The sequence below is a fragment of the Archocentrus centrarchus genome, chromosome 21, assembly GCF_007364275.1.
Source record: "Archocentrus centrarchus isolate MPI-CPG fArcCen1 chromosome 21, fArcCen1, whole genome shotgun sequence".
NCBI classification, from domain to species: domain Eukaryota; kingdom Metazoa; phylum Chordata; class Actinopteri; order Cichliformes; family Cichlidae; genus Archocentrus; species Archocentrus centrarchus.
The window spans coordinates 536,805-557,480 of record NC_044366.1 but is presented as its reverse complement, the minus strand read 5'-3'; the positions used below and the strand labels follow the sequence as shown (position 1 = coordinate 557,480).

Sequence of the window (20,676 nt, the reverse complement as noted above, 5' to 3'; positions counted from 1 at the left end):
CGGAGGAGGAAGATGTTCGCTGTGTTTGTTTTTGCTCCTCAGTCTGAACTCATCACATTAACTACTCCTCCTCCTCCTCCTCCTCCTCCTCTTCCTGTTGTTTCTGCAAGCATTTCCTGCGTTCAAAGCAGCATTCGGACTGTTTGCAGGAGGACCACGGGCGTGTGGGGGATTGTCAGCCATGCATATAATCACTTACTTACACTCTGTGAGCTTGCTATGGATCAGACACATTAGCATGTAAAAATGAGCTGAGAAACACTGGAGGGGAGAAGAAGGGGCATCCTGCAGCTCGCTGTCACTGATAGCACCAGACACAGGCTTAAATACCAACACTCAGCCTCACTCGTCCCACAGAGACCAAGTCTCTGCATGCATGACTCTCTCTGACAGACTCACACATCACAAACAGTAAGAACCCACCACAGACTGTAAATCAAAGATGGACACAAACACTGACATCACCCACTGGTCTCCATTTGGGGGCCATCATGTTTTTGTTTCCGGGATGAGAGGCAGGAGTGAAGGTATCTGATCAGCCTGAGATCCTGATTTAAACCCCAACACGTTTCTGCTGAATTTAAAGGCTTTGTGAAGAACGCAGTGAACACGTGTGTGCTGGTTTTTCTCGTGTCTGCTGTTTGTAACATGCTCTGAGTCTGCTGGGCTGCTACCTTGTTCAGATCTCTGGTGTACAAAGATCTGACCTCACTGGGACTTCCTGGTAAAAGGTAAAAAATTCAGTTTTGTTTCTATTCTTTCTATATGATAAACGGTTGCAGCTGTAACAACTAAAATTTCCTTCTGAGATCAATAAAGTGTTTCTGATTCTGTCACCCAGAGTCAAACCCAGGACATGCTGGAAGAATGGAGGATCTCTGCTTAGACCAGGGGTCTCAAACTCCAGTCCTCAGGGGCCGGTGTCCTGCAGGATTTAGATGTGTCCCTGATCCAACACACCTGAATCAAATGGCTGAATTACCTCCTCAGTATGCAGTCAAGTTCTCCAGAGTCCTGCTAATGACTTCTATATTGGACTCAGGTGTGTTGAAGCAGAGACACATCTAAAAGCTGCAGGACACCGGACCTCGAGGCCTGGAGTTCGAGACCCCTGGCTTAGACTGAAGCAGAAAATTGATGGAAGCTGGAAAACTCTGTAAACCTGTCCAGAACCCAGACTCCGTGGATCAAGATGTTCCTGTTTAACCACACATGGAGTGAGAAGGTTTGCTGGCTGTCCTTTAATCCATCTGCTGTGCAATCCCTCCAACCTGAGGCCAGATTAACATCTTATCTGAGGATCACACTGACCTGCTGACATCAGGAAACTGGACCGGATAGCTCAGGACCACACATTTGGGTCTGATGAGCCGGTCCAGGTCTTTGGGTCGGTGGTCTGGGATCTTCTTCATGAAGGAAGGGATGGATGACAGGAAGGAGTCCATGTTAAAGGAGGAGTTGAAAACCACCACATCTGACACCAGGCTGAGGACAAATATACAGTTAGAAACAGTCAGTCAGGAGACGGGTGTTCACAGGTGAGACAGCAGCAGGAAGGTATCCTGAGCCTCACAGTTCAGAGGAGATACACTAGAACATGACACGACATGATGTTGACATATTCTCCTCACTTCAGCTCCATATTTTTATTCCTGGACTCTACCAGAGCAGCTCTGCATGACTCTCACTTCAAAATAATCCTTCTCTACCTGAAACTGAGCCTCGATTCATCCTGCCTGAAACAAGCTGCTTTAGCCCATCCCACTTTAAGGCATCTTAACTCTGATTGGCTGCCCCTCACAAACTATGACATCGTCCAGATCCAAGAGCAGATAAAACATTTAGATTAGTGTCAGATCTGTCTGCAGCCTGAGGTGCTGACCTGTGCACACACTGTATCACTCAGATCAGAACTTCCTGCTGGTTTAGGTTCAGTGACTTCACTTCCTGATGTCCAGATTAAAACACGAACCCCCTGAGAAGCTGTTCTTAGGTTTGATGATGGTTAATCTGAACATCTGCAGACAGGAGCTGCACAGTGACAGCAGCTGAAACTGAGGAGATGTGACTGTAAACCAGCTCTCTGCAGGTTTATGGAGGTCACATTTAAATCCTGTATTTAGACAACAGAGGAACATGAAGACACGCCTCCATGTAGATCATCCGTCCTCCACAGTGATCCATATCAGATACTCCTACCCTTGTTTAGACTGAAGCTCTGTCTGCTTTGCACTGATGCTGAGGTCTGATTGGCCTTGGGCCAATCAGACGTCTCTTAATGATCCCTGCTGTGTTATTTGATGGTGCTGTAACCACGTTAGAGGAGATGGAGCGGCTGCAGCTTATTGACAAGCTGCCCCGCAGATCAACAACAATCAGTTTTCTGTTGCTCGTTACTGTCCCGCCGCTGATTAATGAAGACTACAGCCCGCACAATTAACCAATCACATTCCAGCAGCTCATTAACCAATCACACACTGCCTCATGAAGACAAACTACAGCACAGCACATCAATCAACCAATAATCAATGATCAGTTTACAGGCTGGATGCTACAACTCATTTAGTACAAAGCTGCAGCAACATCAGAACAGCCATTACTCAGTGAGCTGACAGGAAACTGATCGGCATCTTCTCTGAGGACCGTCACGGCTCCGAGATCTGCGCTGACGAAAAAGTTCTGCAGGTGCAAACTTATAATCACAGCTCAGCTGACTCAATCAGGCGCGCCGCTGAGCGGGAGCCAGCGCTCGGCTCAGTCAGTGAACAAGTTTGATGGATCCAGTTTGAACAGAATGCATCTGTGCTGTGACATCGCTCGAGTTATGGCCACCAAGATTATGACAACACCTTGAGTTAAAAATGACCGACATGGTTACCGTAGTTACTGGATCACATGCTTTGTGCTGCTGCGTGAGACCACAGGTATTTATTTAATCCTGTGAATGTGTGACTGGCAGCTCTGTTTGTAAAGAGCCTTCACAGACTCACTCAGGCTGTGTGCTTTCTGCTGGTTCTTTATGGATTATTATGTTTCAGTCCGGTCACGCTGTGATGCTGCGTGCTCATAGGACCCGCCATTTCCACACTTCCCACTCTCCCCACTACCTCTGTGCCCACCACTGCATTCTGCTGGAGCTTCAGTTTGGACCCACTGGTTATGGTTATCTTATGGAAAACTAAAAAACACTGAATCTAAATAAAAACAGAGTAAAGGCTTCACTTTGGTTTTTCATTATGTAAGAGGAATGCAGACAGCCCACACGAGCCACCTGTCCAATCAGGTGCAGCTCAGTGTTTGCTTGTAGAATGCTGAAAGTCACCCGACTGGAGGTTCAACATTAAATACCTGAGACGTGAGGTCACACTTCACATGCTAAACACCCCTGAAGCCCCCCCACCCCTCAACAGTATAAACAGACTGGGACATTACCATGAGAGCACCTGGTTGTATCCATACTGGAAGTCCCTGTCCTGGTCCTTGCGGACCGGATAAACCAGCTGGTTCTCGTGGAAGTACAGCACCTTCTTGAGATGGGCCAGATCCGGTCTGAGAGCCACCAGCTCACACAGGTTCAGGACCGAGCTGCTGAAGAGGACTCTGAGGAGACAAAGACACCACGATGAAGGAGGTCCAGAGGAGAATCCCCAACACTCTTCACTCGCTGGATGTCAACAGCTGAACATAAAGTGGAATATAACAGAGGAGTTCAGCCGGCGGCGCCAGCAGTGGCGGCGGCTGCGGACACCCGTCTCTCTGAAAATTTTGTTGTATTATGATGAAATGTCATAATTCGTTGTATAATGATTAATTTCATTGTATTTATAATGACAATAAAGTTCTATTCTATTCTATCCTGATTTAAATTAATATTCAGCTCTAACAGCACACCTGCTGAGTCACAGTCAGGCACAAGCTCTTCTGCCTGGTTCCACATGTGAGAGTCACAGTGTGAGGAGTTGATTCAGAAATGTTACTGTGTACAACAGCGAACCAGAGGAGCTGACCCTGCCATTCCTTCTGCTTTCTCCTGCTTTTATTTTAATGACTCGGTTTAGTACAGGAATCTGGTTGGTTTCAGGGCTGAGAAGCACTTTTTATTCTGGACTGCTTCATTGGAGTAAACTGATTAAATAAATACGCTGCAGTGCACTCATGGAGAGAGCCACCAGAGATTCAGGGCTCATATGAAGCTATATTTGATACTTTGAGACTATGAGAGAATAAAAACGCCTGCCCTCTGTGTGAGGGTTTGTTGCTTTGCTGAGTAATGCTCGAGTGGGTTTTCAAAATAAAAGTCCCTTGCTTCTTTCATTTTTCAAGCAGGGAACAAACAGACATGTTGTATATACTGAGGTGGGACATGTCCTCGTCATACAGCCACAGCTCTGAGTTAATGATGAGCCCTAAAGTACACATGTGAAATCAGGAGGCACGTGGTCCTGGAGGTCAAAGGGCAGTGAGATGGTGAATCTTTGCTCTTTGTAAAAACACAAGCTGAAGATGAGTCATAGCTTCATCTCTGTATGAATGATCGTATTGATTTCCACTCTCTGATGTGATCAGGTATTAGTCAGCAGCTGCTCAGTCAGACCACATTCGACACAAACACGACAGCTTTCCTCGATGCTGGTCCTCAGAGGGCGTTTCAGGTCGCTGTAATTAAAGCCTGGTTAACGAGATGCGCTGCAGACACGTCAAATATAGAGTTTGGGAAGTGATTGTATCTATTAACAGAGTCTGTATATGAACATGCAGATATCTATAGGACATCTCATTAGAGCTCTGTTTTCATCTACAGTGACGGCTCGTAACATTAGCTGATGAAGTCATCTGAAAAAGCATCTTTGTTGGTGCAATAACTGGAGCCCTGCTGCGTGTGAGCTGCTGATCGTCTTTGTTGTGGCTGCTTCAGAACCTCTTCCTCTTCTTCTTCTTCTTCCATCTTGATCTGCATTTCTCTGCTTTGTAAACCATAGTTAGCTAACATTAGCAGAAAGACGCTGAAGTTGGCCAGACAGTCTTCAGACAAGAACTGTGAACAAATCACGTGATGCTCGCTGTAGCAGCTGGCTGGCTAACCTCATCTCGCTCATTTGTTGAAGGTTTGTTGTTAAAACTGTAATTATTTTATTTGATGTTAGGTTGCCTGCTAATGTGGTTTGATATCTAGCTACCTTAGACTTCAGTCACATGGCCTAGACACCAGGTGGTAGTCTCCAATTTGTCCATGTAAATGAGGAGTCTTCTTCACACACTGAGGTTAATTATGGAGTTCCACATTTTATTTACATTATACATGCTTCCCTTAGGCAGTATTATTAGAAAGCATTGCATACATTTACATTGTTATGCAGATGATACTCAGCTTTACCCATCAATGAAGCCAGATGACACACATCAATTAATTAAACTGCAGGAATGTCTTAAAGACATTAAGGCCTGGATGACCTCTAATTTCCTGCTTCTAAATTCAGATCAAACTGAAGTTCTTGTATTCGGCCCCACAAATCTTAGAAACATGGTGTCTAACCAGATACTTACTCTGGATGGCATTACTTTGGCCTCCAGTAACACTGTGAGAAATCTTGGAGTCATTTTTGACCAGGATATGTCCTTCAATGCACATATTAAACAAATATGTAGGACTGCTTTTTTGCATTTGTGCAATATTTCTAAAATTAGAAACATCCTTTCTCAGAGTGATGCTGAAAAGCTAATTCATGCATTTATTACTTCTAGGCTGGATTATTGTAATTCATTATTATCAGGCTGTCCTAAAAGCTTCCTGAAAAGCCTTCAGCTGATCCAAAATGCTGCAGCTAGAGTACTGACAGGGACTAGAAAGAGAGAGCAGATTTCTCCCATATTGGCTTCTCTTCATTGGCTCCCTGTTAAATCTAGAATAGAATTTAAAATTCTTCTCCTCACATACAAGGTCTTGAATAATCAGGCCCCATCTTATCTCAAAGACCTCATAGTCCCATATCACCCCAACAGAGCACTTCTCTCTCAGACTGCTGGCTTACTTGTGGTTCCTAGGATACTTAAGAGTAGAATGGGAGGCAGAGCCTTCAGCTTTCAGGCGCCTCTTCTGTGGAACCAGCTTCCAGCTTGGATTCAGGAGACAGACACCCTCTCTATTTTTAAGATTAGGCTTAAAACTTTCCTTTATGATCAAGCTTATAGTTAGGGCTGGATCAGGTGACCCTGAACCATCCCTTAGTTATGCTGCAATAGGCCTAGTCTGCTGGGGGGTTCCCATAATGCACTGAGGGTTTCTTTTCAATCACCTCTGTTTATACTGCACTCTGCATTTAATCATTAGTTATTATTAATCTCTGGCTCTTTTCCACAGTGTGTCTTTTGTCCTGTCTCTCCCCCCTCTCAGCAGATGACCCCCCCTCCCTGAGCCTGGTTCTGATGGAGGTTTCTTCCTGTTAAAGGGAGTTTTTCCTTCCCACTGTCACCAAGTGCTGCTCATAGGGGGTCGTTTTGACTGTTGGATTTTCTCTGTAATTACTGTCTTTACCTCACAACAGGGCTCTTCAAATGCAGGCCTCGAGGTCCAGTGTCCTGCAGGTTTTTGATGTGTCCCTGATCCAACACACCTGAATCAAATGGCTGAATTACCTTCTCAGTATGCAGTCAAGTTCTCCAGAGTCCTGCTAATGACTTCTATATTTGACTCAGGTGTGTTGAAGCAGAGACATATATAAAAGGCTACTGTTTGTTGTGATTGTGTGCTATTTAAATAAAGTTAAAATGAATGTAAATATGGAGATGGGGGCGTGGGGTCTTTGTAGAAGTTTCTGATAGGTTACCCTGAGTGACCCGTTTATTTTTGTTTGTTTTTTCATTTGGTTTTGAAAAACAATGAGGGAATCCTGGGAAGGCTGGGAATACAAAATAAATAAATAAAAATGAAGAGGAGTGAGCATCAAGACTGCAGGTAACTTTTTAAGTGGCAGGTAATTTCAAAGAACACAGCATGTGTCAGCAGTTACACAAACTGTGAGTGAAGTTGGCCTCAGTGTGTCTCAGAGCTGAAGGTACCGCTGTGCTCAGAGGGACAGAAAACAGCGTTAATGTGAGACAGATGGAGAGTGATTTAAGGGCCGCTCAGTATTTGATAGACTGGAAATGTAAATCTTCCATGGAAAGTCCTCATTCAGTTTAGAGTTGAATATTGCATCTTTACATGATGTGTTGCTGAATTGTGTTTTTTAAATGTCCTGCAAAACTAACTAAAGTATATAAATGTCTTATTTATAGGTTGCAGTGCAGGAGAGACTGGTGTGGATGTTTGGGGATGGTTACATCAAGGACAGCAGGCATCACTTTAAAGTTAAGCTGATGATGATGATGATTCTTCACTTACTGAATCTGACCTTTATACTAACTTCAGTGTGACAGGTTTAACCCTTTAACGCCGGGCGATTGCCGCTGAAGCTCCGGTTTCCTGCCCTTACCAGCCGTGAACAGCTGTTAAGACATAGCTTATGGCTGCCGAGTCAGCTGATCAAAGGAATTTTGATCAGCTGACTTTGTACCGTAACTCCGCGACCGTTTGTCCTATCGGAAAAATTCAAACGGTTCCTGAAAGCTCAGAAATTGCACTTCACAGCCATATGGGGGTATTACTGTATTTGTTGCCGGAAGTTCGCGAATAGCAGCATTTTTGAAGTACGTTGTGCCACGGCCAATGCCTTCGGCATTTTGAGGGTTAAATCAGCCATCCAGCTGCTGACACATCTGCTTGTGTTTTGCTGACTTCAGCTGTCTGGAGCCACAGAGGGCAGCAGGTCAGCTGATCACAGTTTATCTACAAAGAACAATCTGCTGGATCTCACAAAACACCGTATCGTGTGCCATATTTCTAAGTTACTTTTTTGCACTGCGACACCTGAACTTCAGGTTCCTCCACCTGCCAAATCCCACTTTAACCCAAGTAAAGCCAGGTCATCCCAACTAGCTGGTTATTAATGCCTTCCTCACTTAACCTTACATCGTGAAAAATGTCTGACTCATGAAACTGATCCAACTGGCTAATCTTAACTTGTTCATTAATGAGGTCTCTACATCCTCTGACAAAATGGAGTTCCTCAGGGCTCTGTCTGCAGTCCTCTGCTGTTTCTGACTTTTAACTGTGACGCAACTTAAGTTTCCAGCATTACCTACTTTTACCAATGCAGGGACCGCAGCCTGATGATTAATTACTAATCTGAGTCATCAAATTTACTGATGGAGTTTCCCGAGCCTTCGTCCTCACTCCTCCACCATTCAGCATTCACCGGCTCACAGCTGATACAAAACTCAGTATCAGTACATGAGTGCAGTTTGGTTCATGTTTATGCTGACTGTAGTTTTGTTTTGACTTCTGTTAGCAGTTAGCTGGCTAACCTTAGCGTGGGCTCTAATGTCTCCATCGAAATCCTGCGTAAAGCCACATCAGCTCATAGTTTTTGTCCTCATGTGGAGTTTGTATTGGAGTCTGTGCTGTGAGCTGCTCATGTGGTGATGTTCGTGATTAATGGACAGGTGCTGGTTAGTGTTAAAGAGGCTTGGAGGAGGTGCTGGTTTATAGGTTACAATACATGATAAGGTTCCCTGATGCAAATACAGAAACTACAATGAGCCTGTGAGGATCCACATGTGGATGAGGCTTTAGTCTGTCTAATGGCACCTGTGGGGGTCTCACCTGTATGACGGACAGGCAGGAATGGTCTGGCTGAAGTACAGCGCTGCTGTTCTCGCCCTCCAGTGCCATTTCTTGGCGGGCAGCGTGAAGACGGAGCAGCCGTCGATGTTTTCCTTGAGCAGGTCAATGAGCTGTTTGTGCGAGCCGCCGTAAAATGCCTCCACCAGCAGAACGCTGGGAGGCGGACTCACCTGGCAGAAAGGAGAGAGCACTTACTCACAGATGGACTCATTCACTTATGTGAAGAGAATGTTTCTGACTTTGAGCACAATAACACACTTTGGATTCATGACACACCTGAATGTTAGTAAATCAGGTTTATTTTACACCGGCAGGTGCATATTCCTGGTCTGCCACGCCCACAGTTCTCCATATAAGGAAATATGTTCACTTGGCTGTTACAGCAGTTTATGACTCTAACTTTAAAAAAGTGTCCGAAGGGAGAAGCAGAAAAGGTGAATCAGGGCAGGTGTCCAGGTGTGCCACGCTGCTGTCTCAGTCTGAATAAACAGACGAACCAAAATCGCCTCAGGCTGAGTCTGAAACATCTCCTTCATTTACATTTTAATTTCACGAGCTTTGCCCGGCAAAGACAGAATATACAAATTTAGGAGCTCTCTGATTTTCTGAAGCCTCCCAGCAGACAGAGGCTGTCCACACAGGTGAGTCTGCTACAGGTGACTGAGGAGTGGCTCACATTAGTCTGCAGAGAACAAAAGAGTGAACACACTGCACCAGGGAAGGAAACTCAGACATTGCCAGCCTCACAGTCTACTGCCTTAGACTTAATTCCTTAGGTGAGGAGGTGGTTTGGATTTGAAAACACTGACACTGATCAAAAGACGGCAGTTTGCAGACTCTGTAAGAAAGCAGATAGCTCAACAACTAACCTGTTCCATCATCAACAAGTAGGTGTGTGATATTGACAAAAAATAATATCTCGATATTTTCTATAATTTTTTCAATAACGATAACGATATTTTGCATTATTTAAAAATGTGTTTGTACAAGAAGTGCAAGCTGGTAAAATATAAGACTTAAATCAATGTTTTTGAGACAGCAGCTTATTTATTTTAACCTTTATTTACCAGGAAAAACACATTGAGATTAAAATCTCTTGTTCAAGAGTTTCCTGGGCATCAGGACAAATGTAAATAGAAAAATTTCGGCGAGTTTTTCAAAAGAAATCGCTCAATATGGAAGACTTGACAGAAGGAGAAAAAATAAATAAAATAAGAGGCTGTCCAGGAGGACTCCACCTACATTATAGCAAAATAAATCACAGAAACTACACAGCCTCATTTGATCAGAAACCCGCTTCGGGCAGACTGCTTCAGCTCCAAACAGGTGAGCTCCGAGAACATCGCTGGGTTATGACGCAGTGATTGTAACATACCTACTTTAACTTAAAGGATATTAACATCTATCCTTTCATTATTTTCCTCTTTATTCTGCCAGTCGTGGTCAGGGGGAAGGGTGGCTATTGTTTGCTGAGTGTGTATTTTCGGATTTAGGTTTATCTTGGACAGCGGGTTCCGAAACTTTTCATAGTCCTCATACTCGATGATGATGAACAGGTTCGTTGTGGAGCTATCGGCTTTCTTACAAAGTCTGCAAACAGCAAACCACCTCCTCACCTAGGAATTAAGGCGGTAGACTGTGAGTCTGAGTTTCCTCCCCTGGTGCAGTGTGTTCACTCATTTCCAGCTTTAGGTGTGTTGTTCAGGCAGCTATGCTAGCGCACAGTATGGGCACTCTCAATGCGCACGCGCAGCAGCCTGTACTAAAGCATGAAGTAGTGAACGCGTGAACCTGACGCGTTTTGATTGTTGTTTTTTTCCTCATTAGCATACTCAATAACATCTGCTCGCACGACATTATCGTAGACGATATATATCGCACACCCCTATCAATGAGTATGAGGACTACGAAAAGTTTCAGGAACCCGCTGTCCAAGAAAAAACTTAATCAGCTAAGGTGTCTGGCAAAACACACACTCAGCAAACTTTAGCCACCCATGACCCTGACTAGCGGGATAAAGAGGAAGATGATGGATGGATGGATGTTAATATCCTTTAAGTTAAAGTAGGTATATTACAATCACTGCGTCATAACCCAGCGATGTTCTCGGAGCTCACCTGTTTGGAGCCTTGGATAATACGCTGAAGCAGTCTGCCAAAAGCGGGTTTCTGATCAGATGACGGTGTGTAGATTCTGTGATTTATTTTGCTATAATGTAGGAGGAATCCCCCTGGACAGCCTCTTATTTTATTTTATTTATTTATTTTTTCCATTCTGTCAAGTCTTCCATATTGAGCAATTTCTTTTGAAAAACTCGACGAAATTTTTCTATTTACATTTGTCCTGATGCCCAGGAAACTGTTGAACAAGAGATTTTAATTTCAATCTGTTTTTCCTGGTTAAATAAAGGTTAAATAAAATAAAATAAAATAAAAATAAGTTAACATGTCAAAAACACTGATTCAAGTCTTATATTTTACCAGCTTGCACTTCTTGTACAAACACATTTTTAAATAATGCAAAATACTGTTTATTATCGTTATTGAAAAAATTATAGAAAATATTGAGATATTATTTTTTGTGAATATCACACACCCCTGTTCTGCAGTCTGAGATGATATTTACTGAGGAGCTCACAGTAACACAGCCTGAGCCGAGGCTGTTTAAATGAACACATCCAAACCCTACAGCTGACACACACTCATATCTGAACAGACTCACACTTTATGCACCCTGCTCCGTGTTTTATAGACAAGTCATTTATTTATTGATTGATATTCTAATTCTGTGACTGGTGCTCACTGTTTAGAAAGCTGTAAATGACTCATTATCATTATGATTATTACTGCCACATGTGACCTGACGTAGCTCTGCGTCTGCTCTGAGCACAGACAGGAAGTCCTGGATTGATGCTTGAAGCAATCGCACTGATGTTTTTGTGAATGAGGCCCACTGATCATATGGATCACACTGATAAGGTGAAAGAAGCTCTGTACAGTTACCTTTCTTAAAGATCAGTGGGAGATGTGCTCCTGGACCTGAGGTTCTCTCCAGCTTCTTTCTGTCTGATTTTTAATGGAGATATGACATCAAATGCTTCACAACACAGAATCGCTCCAGAAATTCCTGATCGAGCCCAAAGTTTTCCACTAATCCTGCTGATAAACAACCAGTCAGGAGCTCCTCCGTCTGTCCTGATGTGCTTCAGCTATCCAGATGTTTCAGCCTGAACTGAAGCACAGATATTGACCTAGACACGCCTCATTTTAAAGTAAAAATCAGGAAATGGCAGTTTTATTGGTGTGATTAAACTGCAGCCTACAGCAGCTCCACCCTGAGCTCACAGTAATCAGTGTTTGCAGGCAGAGGCTGATCCTGCAGCGGCTGCAGCCTGGATCCATTGTTGCAGCTCATCTGTGAGCACAATGTGTGCTGATAGAGTCCATTATGGAGTTTACGGAGCAGCAGCTCCGTCCTTCCTCTGAATCCCCTCCCAGTGATTTCCAGTCCGCCTCCATTAGCTGCCCACAAAGCACTCAGCGGCGCCCGCACACGCTCAATCAGCCCATATCGCTGGGCACGGCGTTCCAATCAGCACGGCCAAATGAGCCAATTTAATGCAGACAAATCTGAGCACAATGTCAGCCATTATTCTGAAAGCTACTTCCTGCCTAATACAGTGAGACATGCAAACGTGTGAGAGGACGCTCCGACCTTCAACCCAGAGGAGCCGGTCTGAGACTCCGGACCCACAAACACAGCAGGAACCTCCAGAGCTGTAAAGCATCAGCTCGCTGCTTCCTCTTCACTTATTTGTCCCATTTAACAAGTGATTCATTTAGAAATCAGACAATTATCAGTTTTTCCATGTTTACCATCACACAGGAACGATGTTAAAGAGCTTCACCTTCGTCTTTTTCCGTCTTTAACTTCTCTGAACTTTCCACGCGTTTCCTCGCTCTGTGTCACGAAGCTGAGCAGGAGCAGAAACCTTTTGCTCACACTAACCTGAAACTGAGCAGGCCCCCAGACTCCCTGTGACGGGCCTGCCAGGGCCTCGGGCCACACTTTGACCATCAAAGGCTTTCAGAGCCGCCCCCTCCTCATCAAAATCATTATTGATTTGAATCATGAGCCTTTTGTTAGCTTTCTGCTGTAAGGAAACCTTGAGATTTATGATTTTCATCATTACAGCTGAAAACCTTATTAATAAAAACAAAGTTAGAGGAATAAAGTTTGTTTCTGTCAGCTCCGGGCCTTCAGCAGGCCCGAGCCAGCAGCTGAAACTCGTTTCTAATCTCTGATTTTAATAAATTCATCTGCATAAACAGCTGGAACAAGAATCTGATCATGGCAGCAGGGCAGCGCGGTGCCTCACAGTGACAAGGTCCTGGGTTCGAATCTGATGGTGTCATTTTATTTGTTTCCAAAGAAAGTTGATGTCTGCTTTTTGTTACGATATAAAATTATCAGTAATGTTAAACAATAATGAGTGCACACATTTAAACACTGAAAAGATCAAAAAACGATTTAAAAAATTGCTAAAAACTGAGTTCATCGTTCCTCAGAAACATGTGATGAGAGCCGCTGTGATGAAACATTTCCTGAGGATTCATATTTCTGAATCTTTCACAGTAAAAGCCTCTGATACACACTGTGTTTACAGTATTGAAGTCTATGTTGAAGCAGTCTGCAGCAGATTAAAATTAATCAGATTTTTTTTCATACTTACGTCAATAATCTCTGATTCCTGTGTTTCTATGAATCAGCAGGTACAAATACTTTAAGTGCTGTTAAAATGAATAAGTTATTCAGTATGTAAAACTATATTTTGGTGGTAAAAGTCAGAAACCTTTACGTTACACACAGCGCTGTGTTCAGAGACACTCTGCTGTTAATGAAAACAGGAAGTCTTTGAATCATAGGAAATAAAATCAGGTTTGTGGTGCAGATCGGAGGTGAGGGTGGAGGAATAAATATGATAATAATAAACTGAACGGGGTAACCAGAGAGGAGAGGCGGCCTCTGCTCCTGACTGATCCGGATCATCACAGACGGAGTACTGACTGAGAAGGGAAGCGTCAAACTAAAGCTAACCCTGACGTCCTGAAGCAGGACACGTGGGCGGGGCTGTTAAAGGAGCCCAGAGCACCGGACGGCGTGGACGAACAGTGGCATCAGAGACAGGAAGCTCATCAGTAGAAGTGAGCTGGATAGTTCTACCTTGCAGCCGGCGGGGGATTCCAGCTCACACTCATCTCACCTAAACACCTTTCCTCCCACTGAGCCTGGAAGCTGCCGACACACATGAAACAAAGGGTTAATGTGAGCGGCGTTCCCCGCAGGGAATCCCCCCAGCAGCTGCTCGCCGCCTGAGTCAGGCTGGAAACAGCACGCCGTGGAATCTCTGGAAACCTGCGCCCGCGGCAGGCGGCGTGGGCGGAGCCCTGATGACCTCAGCATGCAAGGACAGCGGTCAGACCTGTCACCGCAGCAGCTGCTGGACTTGGGTGGACAGAGGACCGACGTGGAGCCGGGACAACCCGAGGAGCAGAGTCCCCTCAGGGAGGATTTCTGAGCTGCAGCCTGAAATCTCTTGGAATGAGTCAGCAGCAGAGTCCCTCTGACTTTGAGCTGCTGGTTTCACTCTGACTGTTCCTGACACGCCACCCGGGCCTCCGACACATCTGTGACACATCTGTCTCTGCAGGGACGCCACATTCAGGTGCTTCAGCACTTTCTGGGTGTTTGTTCCTGAACAGAGAGCATGCTGATGATCAGCATCTCTCTGAGCTGAAGGTAATTTCTCAGCAGATGACCTACTGATTCTTCTCCTGTTTACATGAGGACTGTCATCAGCTCTCTGTGAGATCTCTGAAGGCCTGTGAAGTCCAAATACACTGCCTGGCCAAAACAAACGTCGCCACCTGGATTATGATCTGGTTGCTGCAGGTGGTCAGGGCTAGGTTCAGCAACATTATGTGCTCAAAGAATGAGGTCAGCTGACTACCTGAATATACTGAATGACCAGGTTATTCCATCAATGGATTTGTTCTTCCCTGATGGCACGGACATATTCCAAGATGACAATGCCAGGATTCATCGGGCTCGAATTGTGAAAGAGTGGTTCTGGGAGCATGAGACATCATTTTCACACATGGATTGGCCTCCACAGAGTCCAGACCTCAACCCCATTGAGAATCTTTGGGATGTGTTGGAGAAGGCTTTGCGCAGTGGTCAGAATCTGCCATCATCACGGTTTATCTTGGTGAAAAATGAATGCAACACTGGATGGAAATAAATCTTGTGACATTGTAGAAGCTTATCGAAACAATGCCACAGCGAATGCATGCTGTAATCAAAGCTAAAGGCGGTCCAACCAAATATTAGTGTGACCTTTTTTTTTGGTGGCGACTTTATTTTTGGCCAGGCAGTGCATGTAGCCCATATGCATGAACCTGTGGCTGGTACCATCAGTGGGATTAGGGTTGGGGTTAGATAAAGGTCCTGGTCTGGGTTCTCCGCGTATGCCTCAGAGGACTCAAACACACATGCTGGAAGACATGAACACACACAGCTGTTGATGAAGACGTCATCTCGTTCTCACGTTCGCTTCAATTCGGCCCGTTACACACAGAACTTCTTCTGTGCCGATGATGCTCTGCTCCACCCTCCCATAACCTCCACCAACAACCACACACTGTACATAAAAGATGGACGTCAGCCACTGGTTTCAGAAGTCCCACTATGAGGCCTCCAGATGAATGTTTTCACCATCATGATCACGGCGAGGGGTGGGTCTGACTGTGAGCACACGTTTGAAGCTCCACCCACACCATCAGCTGTACGTCTAACATGCCGACACATCCTCTTCTTGCAGCGCCGTCCTCCTCTATGGTCTTCAAACGCAGCATAAACATGTGCACTCCTGATGAGGTCAGGCCCCTGGATTAAAGCTTTAACTGCACTGCAGGAAACTGTAGAACAAGTTCATGTGTTTTTAATTTGTTTCCTTTGATTATTAAAACCTAAACTCTCAGTGTCATACAGTACTGTGCAAAAGTCTTGAGCCACCCCTCATATTTTGCAGGAAAATGGGAAATATGTGCAGCGATTTAGAGAAACGTGCAAAGACACATGGAAATACAGCACATAAGGCAAAAACAGGGTGTGTACAGTTCTAACGAGCTTTAAAGTCACCGTTTGGTGTGACCTCGTTTATTCTTCAGCTCAGCCTGAACTCTCTGAGGCAGCTTCCTGTCATTGCTTTAAGCAGTATGCAGGAACGGTTCTCCGGGCTTCCTGAAGGACATTCAGAGCACTTCTTTGAATGTTTCTGCCTTTTGTTCTGTTCTCTGTCAGGATGATCCCACACTGCTTCAGTAATGTTGAGGTCCGAGCTCTGGGGAGGCCGATCCATGACTGTGTGTTTTTCTATCCAGGGATGCTTCTACTGCACTGGAAGCGTGTTTGGGATGATACTGAAAGACGAAGCTGTTGCCAGTCAGATGTTTTCCAGATAGTACTGCACGGTGGATCAAAATCTGACGGCACTTTTCTGAGTTCATAATTCCATCAGTTTTTTTTTGTTTGTTTTTTTGGCCTTTTTGCAGCTTTATTTGATAGTGCTATGGAGAGAGACAGGAAAGCAGGAGGAGAGAGAGATGGGGGAAGACGCAGTAAATGGCAACTAGGTCGGGACTCAAACCTGCGGTTGAGCGGGCTACCACACTGCCACGCTGCATATGCAGTTGCCCGCTGAGCCACCCTGGTGCCCGTAATTCCATCAGTTTTGACGAGATCTCCAACACCGCTGGCTGAGATGCAGCCCAAACCATGACAGAGCCTCCACCGTGTTTCACAGATGGCTGCACCTCTCCTGACCTCCTCCATATTTACTGATGATGGTTTGGATTCATCCCTCCATCAGACCTGCTGCCACTGATTTTCAGTGCAGTGCTTCTGTGACAGGCTTCCAGTAACAAAAGGCCAGAAGCTTTTTATGCTTGAATGATTCATAGGTCAGAGTTCAGAGGCTGAACAAACAAAAACATCCCTCAGATATTGGTCAGGTACAAGGACTGGACTGAAAATGGGAGAAAAACAGCCAATGTCCAAAGCAGAACTTTGTAAGACCTCCAGAAAGCAGGAGAACTGTTGCTCAAGAGCACGTGCTCGGGGCAGTCCAAGGCTTTTGCACAGTTCCTCAGTACTATGGCTGTGATGCGATGAAGCTCTGTGTGTGTTACAGCAGCGTTCTAACCGCCCCCGTGCACGCAGTAAACGTTGCTGTCGGGTTTTTCCGGCTCAGCTCACAGTGACTCTGCATTTAGTGAGGGGACAGAAACCTGAGGCTCTCCACAGACACTGCAGAAGAAACAGAGCTGGCTCCATCATTCAAAGCTCACTGTGAGCGATCAGCATGAGACAGGACAAAACCAAACTGCTGCACTTTGGCTTAAGTTCACATCTTCTTAGAGAATCTCACCTGTTTGGACCAAACTGGATCTGTGACTCCAGACTGACACCTTCCCTGAGCCACGGCCGCTCTCAGCTCAGTGTGCACGGCACTACGTTTACTGCACACGTAAATATAACCATGCTGATAAATGAAGTGCGCAGTATCTAAAGTAACCTGCTTTATTTGAGAGCCAGTAAAGGTCTAATGAACCATCTCCATCTCCAATCAGCACCTCTTCTGCTCGACCTCCTCCGATGTGTCTGAAAATTTTATGGTCCAAAGTTCAGACATTTATAGTGATCTCTGAAAAATGTCAGTGTCATACTTTTTAAAATGGCTCATCCACCCACTTTCAGGCCTTTTGTTGCACTTTGAAATTTGAACATGAATACGTGTTAAAGATAAAAAGTGTCACCGGCCTTTCTTAGCATCAAAATGAATCAGGATCTGCAGCCTGGGGCCGACGTCACAACACGAGTGTCGCTTCATTAAAACATGAACAAATTCAAAACACAACACTGACTAAAAAAAAAAACTAATGACAGTTTCTGAATGGAGTTTGAATTTGTTGAATTTTACAATGATGCTGAGTAAAGCATGTAGAACACTGAATCCAGCATGAAAAATGAATGAAAACATTTTCTTCATTTCTGTGGCTGAAAGTATTCTACGTGTGTGCGTGTGTGTAGTTATTGCTCCATTCAGAGACCGTCTCTAGTCTTGTGCAGTGTGGAGTTTTGTGTGAGTGTGTGCAGCCTGGATTGTGATTCCTGCATTGACTGAGCGACTCTGGGATGTGACGGTCCCGGGCTGCAGATCCGGATCATTCTGAGGCTCTGAAAAGCCGGCAGCAGGTTCAACCTTTGACAGTTTGTTGAGATTTTTTTTGTCTAAATAAGGCCTCAGATCTCAAAAAAGGGGAACAGACCTTTAAAAAATAAAAATAAAGTATTTGGTACATGAAGCTAATGTCTGACAGCGATGACGATCATGTCCAAACTTTGGACCATCACATTTTTATTCAGACTGCAGATGGTGGAGCAGAAGGTCCACAATGACTGGAGATGGAATGACCTGAAGGTGATGCAAACGCTGATGAGGCTTAAAAAAAAGAACACCTGGACCTCACAGGTGGATGAGCAGACCTTACTTAGCGCCAGCTCAGCACAATTAGCAGGATTTCTTCATAAGGATCATCATGTGGACCTCACACAGACCTGAAGTCTGGAGTCCATTCAGTGACTTAAAAACTCAGATCTCCTGTTCTCAGACCGCTCCTCATTCACAGCAAACCCCCGTATGTGCTGTCAGTGTGTGTCAGAGCACCGCTGCAGTGTTTGTGGGGAACTTAAATACGCGGGCCAGGCTGCGTCTATCTCCTGGTGTAGCACTGTTTCCAGGCTTTATGACCCCCTAAACACTCTCGGTCCTGCTGCTCAGCGCTGTCAGCCAAACACACCGCAGGGCTCAGCTAGCTGTTAGCGGCTAACAATGAGCCGCTAACAGCTAGCTCTCTTCCTCGGTAAAAACGCCGCTCGCCTCCCCGCTCCCCGCAGATGACAACCAGCTGGAGGACCGGAGCACTGGTCGAGCTGTTTCCAGCGGGGACGCGGCTGCGCAAAGCACTCGCGGGGGGGCAAACAGCGGCCCGGGGCCCCTCACACTAAAGGCCCGTCCACGGACAGCGGGACACTCACCTCTGACTGCATCTCCCAGCTCACAGCGGTACACGTACGGCTTGACGTCATCACGTCGCTTCTGTAGCCAAGCCGCGGGGCCCAAAGTTTTTCCGCCTTTTCTTCTGAGTGGAAATGTCCAGTTTTAACATTGAAACTCATTTAAATTGATTTAAAGTCAGGGCTAAAAACTGCAGTTTATTAAAGACACTTAAAGCACTCACAGAGACAACTCTGTGTTTATTACCACAGAGGAAAGTAGCATATATATTTGTATATGTATGGATGTAGCCTCTTAGAATCTCGGGGATTGCTGTTACTGTGGTACAGACCATTATTATCATTAACAAAACAAATGAAAACTGAAATTGAAAAAACATTTTAACTGAAAAAACAAAAACGATAATTAAAAGGAAAAAATGATAACTAACAAACTGTTGTGGGTTTACAAAACTAACTAAAACAAACTGAAATTACAGATAAAATGACCTTTGTTTTTGTTATTTTATTTAAAAGCCTTGTGTACCGATATGAAATCATTTTTTTTGCTCTAGCAGTTTAAGCTGGGCGTGCCACAACTGTGTGCGTGCGTGCGTGCACTGTGTGGGTCCAAAAAGTAATGACAGTATGGCAGGCCATTTTAACATAAAATCTGATTCACCACACTTACATTCCAGATATCTGTAATTGATTTATGGCTAGTCAGAAAGTTAATTCAAGATATCTTGTTTTTTGTTCTGACTAGTCATAATTCTAATTAAAGACATCTTGAATGACAGTAATTCAAGATATCTTAAATGAAAGCAAATGACTAGGCAAAACTAAATTAGAGATATCTGTAACTTTGACGGCTTTTCTATTTAAGATATCTTAAATTAACATTCTGACTAGTCAGAATGACATCACTAATGTCTTGAATTAAGGAGCATTTTGGTGGAAAGTTTATGAGGCAGTTTGTGAAAAAGGCCTGACATAAAATCAACAATTCTTTGTAGATTTTCTTCAAGTGCATGACTTTCACGTTCTCAGCATATCCCATACTGAAGAGCTCTTTCTATATATTTGAATTTTCTTACAATTTTGTCCACAACGGCCAGCGCCATTGCAGCCACCTGAAATTCTACACAGGCAATTGTTTGGACAGCTCAGTACAGCACAAGGGGGCTTACACGCAATCGCTTAATTCAGATATCTAAAAATGTAATTTTGACTGGTCATAATTACATTTGAGATATCTTAAATTGTAATTACGGATGTGTGACCCGTCAAATGACGAATCCGGTGACATCATTTGAGATACCTTGAAAGGAATTTTGACTCGTCAAAATGTAATTGAAGATATCTTGAATTATTATTCTTACTAGTCAGAATGTAAATGCAGATATCTTAAATTACTATTCTGTATAGTCAAAATGGAGTTTTAGATATCTGAAATGTAATTACAGATAGTCAGACTAATGGATTTTATGTTAAAACAGCCTGCCATACTGGCAGCAGAGTCCCATGTGTTTATTTTTGTACGATAGCACAGACAGAAGTGAGTGTCTTGTTGTGGATGATAAAAAAAAGTGAGGAACACTTCCCAAGTGGAAAAACCACCAACAGTCCACCTGAGAATCCTGCACAAGGCGGCCACGGAAACCCAACGAGGGGGAAAAGTCCCGGCCGGCACAGCAAATAAAACACCAGCACAGGACCACAAGGTAATGAACTCACACATTCCAGCTATACAAGCATGAATGTAGACAAAGACCCAGCACTGAAGTCTAATTAGCGAGCATCTAACCAAGCTGGCTCTCTGAGCAGCACCGACCATC

At 44.5% G+C, this 20,676-nt stretch overlaps 1 protein-coding gene across 1 annotated transcript in view; it reads right to left on the bottom strand.

Moving 5' to 3' along the window:
• Positions 1-18,903, bottom strand: part of gtdc1 (glycosyltransferase-like domain containing 1) — a 35,097-nt gene extending 16,194 nt beyond the window's left edge. Inside the window, exons 1-4 of the mRNA XM_030757350.1 lie at positions 18,881-18,903; positions 8,702-8,892; positions 3,433-3,600; positions 1,312-1,485 (exon numbers count right to left, since the gene is read on the bottom strand). Of these exons, the coding sequence (XP_030613210.1) occupies positions 1,312-1,485; positions 3,433-3,600; positions 8,702-8,892; positions 18,881-18,892 (545 nt within the window). The 5' untranslated portion in view covers positions 18,893-18,903. The remainder of the gene's footprint in view (positions 1-1,311; positions 1,486-3,432; positions 3,601-8,701; positions 8,893-18,880) is intronic.
• Positions 18,904-20,676: the final 1,773 nt, after the last annotated feature.